The sequence below is a fragment of the Austrofundulus limnaeus genome, unplaced genomic scaffold, assembly GCF_001266775.1.
Source record: "Austrofundulus limnaeus strain Quisiro unplaced genomic scaffold, Austrofundulus_limnaeus-1.0 Scaffold70, whole genome shotgun sequence".
NCBI lineage: Eukaryota > Metazoa > Chordata > Actinopteri > Cyprinodontiformes > Rivulidae > Austrofundulus > Austrofundulus limnaeus.
This window is the reverse complement of record NW_013952472.1, coordinates 244340-247843: the sequence shown is the minus strand read 5'-3', so window position 1 is coordinate 247843 and position 3504 is coordinate 244340. Positions and strand designations below refer to the sequence as shown.

General features: G+C 40.5%; 1 protein-coding gene across 1 annotated transcript in view; it reads left to right on the top strand.

The window, feature by feature from the left end:
- LOC106519034 (RNA-binding protein 38) overlaps window positions 1-2933 on the top strand; it is a 29528-nt gene extending 26595 nt beyond the window's left edge. Inside the window, exon 4 of the mRNA XM_014010523.1 lies at window positions 272-2933. Within this exon, the coding sequence (XP_013865977.1) occupies window positions 272-623 (352 nt within the window). The 3' untranslated portion in view covers window positions 624-2933. The remainder of the gene's footprint in view (window positions 1-271) is intronic.
- The last annotated feature ends 571 nt before the right edge of the window (window positions 2934-3504 follow it).

The window sequence follows — 3504 nt, the reverse complement described above, 5'->3', positions numbered from 1 at the left end:
GTCTCTATCATGTTGTTATCAGCTGTTTTGGTGATTTTTATCAGATTATGCTGTAGCCCAAAATGATTTATTTTATAAAGAAATATTGTATTTAACCCCGCCCCCCATCAACACCTTTTATTTATTTGACACAGTTTTACCTTCCTGATTTGTGAAGTGATATTATCGTAAATTCCAGTGTTTTTTTTGGAAACATTAACAAACAAAATAATCTGTGAAACAAACAAAGAGAACAGTTGTAATTGGAGCCTTCATCCTTCTGATTTTGCAGGTTCACACAGCATTACATCTACCCCCAGACGTTCCTGCATCCCAGCCTCCTGCTACAGTCTCCCCTCAGCCCTGCGGCGGCGGCGGCAGCTCTCACCTCCCCTTACCTGGACTACAGCTACATCCCCTACGCCCCCTCAGGACTGGAGCAGTACCCTTACGCCCCTTCACCCTCGCCTTCCACCGGCTACCTCAGCTACAGCTTCCCCCCCGGCACGCCGACACCCGCTCTCACCGCCTCCCCAACCCCGCCAGCCGCCATCCACCCTCCTCTGGCTGCTCTGACCGCCATGTCGGCCACACCGCAGGGCTTCCTCCACTACCCCCTGCCCCCGCCCGACCGGCTGCAGTGAGCAGAGGAGCAGCACACACGATGTTAAACAGCCTGACTGTTCGTCGACGAAGATGTTAGCAAAGAAGGATGAAGTCAAAAAAGGGCTTTTTGAGATTTCTCCTGTTCCAGTTTTTTATGATATTGTTGTAACATAAGAATCATGTTCTATTGTTGTTAACATACGCTGAATGTTTTTCAGAACTGGTCAGGGATCAGAAAAAGCTGACTGTTTCTCTCTCTTAAAGAGAGAGTTCAGATCTTTTAAAGTGTGCTTCTGTCGAACAGTTACAAACAATTATAATCCAAACTGTTGTGGAGAGCTCTTTGAACAGCCTCAGATTGGAGAAAAAGAGTTTAATTCTGACCAGAGTGGATTACTGCCTTCTTAAAACAACTCCAGTCTCATTAAGACCATAGTTATTTGCACTAAAATTGAACTGCAGTAAACTAAATACCTGGAATAAACTGTAGGTATTGGTATTTTTACATGCTTAAAAAGGAAACGGCCAAACCCCTTTTAAAAACAATTCAGTTTAGTTCGTAATTTGTATTATTTTTACTTTCCAATTGTCATTAGAAATTTCATTATTTATTTCCATGTTTGCTTTGGCTCCAGACTTCTTGCAGAGGGACCACAAAGTTGCAGACCCCGGGTCTAGCTTTTTAACTCGTCAGTCCGGTCAGAATTAAACTCTTGTTTCTCCAAACTGAGGGTATTCAACAAACTATTTACAGCTGCTTGTTGATTCGTTGTTCCTAAACTTTCTCCAGAACCCCACTTCACAGGATTTTTAACAGCACTTCTTTAAAGATTCAAACTTTCAGAGGAATTGTGGAGAAAGGCTGAGAAATCCGTCTCTTTGACACCGTGCTGCAGCTGCAGTTTCTCTGGACTTGGGCCGAGATGACAGACAGTTTCTCTTTGTGAAACAGAGGTGCAATTACCTCGTCTTCAAGGTCACCTTTTGTTTTTAACGGCCTTACTGATATATCTCTGTACCTGGCTGGTCTTTTTTTTATTTAGTCACGTCAGGTGTAAAACCTGTTTATTGTCTTCTTTTTTCTTGTTTATACACACTTGGAAGTTATAATGCAAGGATTATCACAGAATCTGATTACTAAAGATTAACATGGCAAAGGTAGGCAACACTGGAAGCTTTCGTATCTGTTGTTCGACGAAGAACTCCGTCAACTCGAACAGCACAATATTTATCCCATGAAACTCCTGCTTTTTAGGCCTAACTGGTCATTTTTGGACCAAGATGAGTATCTTTGAGGTTGTCAGATGCTTTCATTTTTATTTACACAAATCAAGTAAATGTGTTAGCGTGTGTGAGTGAGAAATCTAGTGATGCAGCGTCAGAATGAATGGTCTTTTCTAAACACCTGTACTATTTTCTTATTTTTTACCAAACTGAGTCATATTAAAAGGAGGAAATTACCAGTGCTGAATCAGCACCGACCTCACTGACCTTAAATCAAGCCATGCATCCCATTTTAAACATATATGCAAAATAAACAGACTATTTCAAAATCTTTTTATTATTATTGCATTTCAGTCACTGGGTAATATTTCTGAAATGTAATTACTGTAACAGAGTCAAGCCACAGCCTTTTCTTTATTTAACTGAGACACATCTGACTGAGTAAAGGCTTCAAAATAATTCAAACACAATGCTATTTCTATACAATTATTTGTATTCCTGRTCAGTTTGGCATTGTTTGTYATCAGTCTCATGTTTGTACGGTTCACAAAGCTCCGCGGCTGGTAWAGCCAACYTAATTAATGCTTTTTTCTGTCCGTTGGTGCATCTGTGTCMGAAAAAAACTGACAAATAAAAATGTCAAGCTGTGGGTTTTACACGAGGTTACAGTACATGCCACAACCAGGAGGAGCAATGTGTTTCAGTGCATGCTGCTTACCAAGAAACCACTCCTAGATGGCAGATTTTACACATCCTGTTTTTGTACAACTTTAATAATTGGTTATTATTATATTTGAGAGGATTCAGTTACATGTGAAGTCTTTACTACTATAATATTTATTTATTTAACCAGATAAATCCTTTTAAGATCTTTTGCATGTGAGGCCTGTGCCTGAAGACAAATAAACGTGTGTTTTAAGACTGCAGGAAGAAACTGGAGAAAACCCAGGCAAACAGTGGAAAATGTAAAGTCCACACAGAAAGACTCCAGGTATGAACCYGGTATCAAACCAAGGACATTTTCACTGTGAAGCAACAGGGTTAACCAGGTGGTTCTGTCAAAATACTCTATACTATTTCCCAATCTGGCATTATTTTCTATAAAAGTATATTATGATCACTGACCACTTTGTATTATTTACCATCAATAGGGTCCATATGTATGTATTTTTCCCCTGAACAGTGCCTGCCAGGTACTCTGGAATTTAGGTACTGGGGGACATAGGTACTGGGGAACAAAATTACTGAGGAACATAGGTACTGAGGAAATAAAGTACTGAAGAACAACAGTACTGAGGAACAATTTACATAGGTACTGGGAAACAAAAGTTCTGAGGAACATAGATGCTAGGGAAAAAAAGTACTGTGGAACATAGATACTCGGGGACATATGTACTGTGGAACAAAAGTACCAAGGAACATAGGTACTGGAGAACAAAAGTACTGGGGAACATATGTACTGTGGAACATAGGTACTGAGGAACAAAAGTACTGAGGAACATAGGTACTGGGGGACATAGGTACTGGGGAACAAAAGTACTGGGGGACATAGGTACTGGGGAACATAAGTACTGGGGAACAAAAGTACTGAGGAACATAGGTACTGGGGAACATAAGTACTGGGGAACAAAAGTACTGAGGAACATAGGTACTGGGGGACATAAGTACTGGGGAACAAAAGTACTGAGGAACATA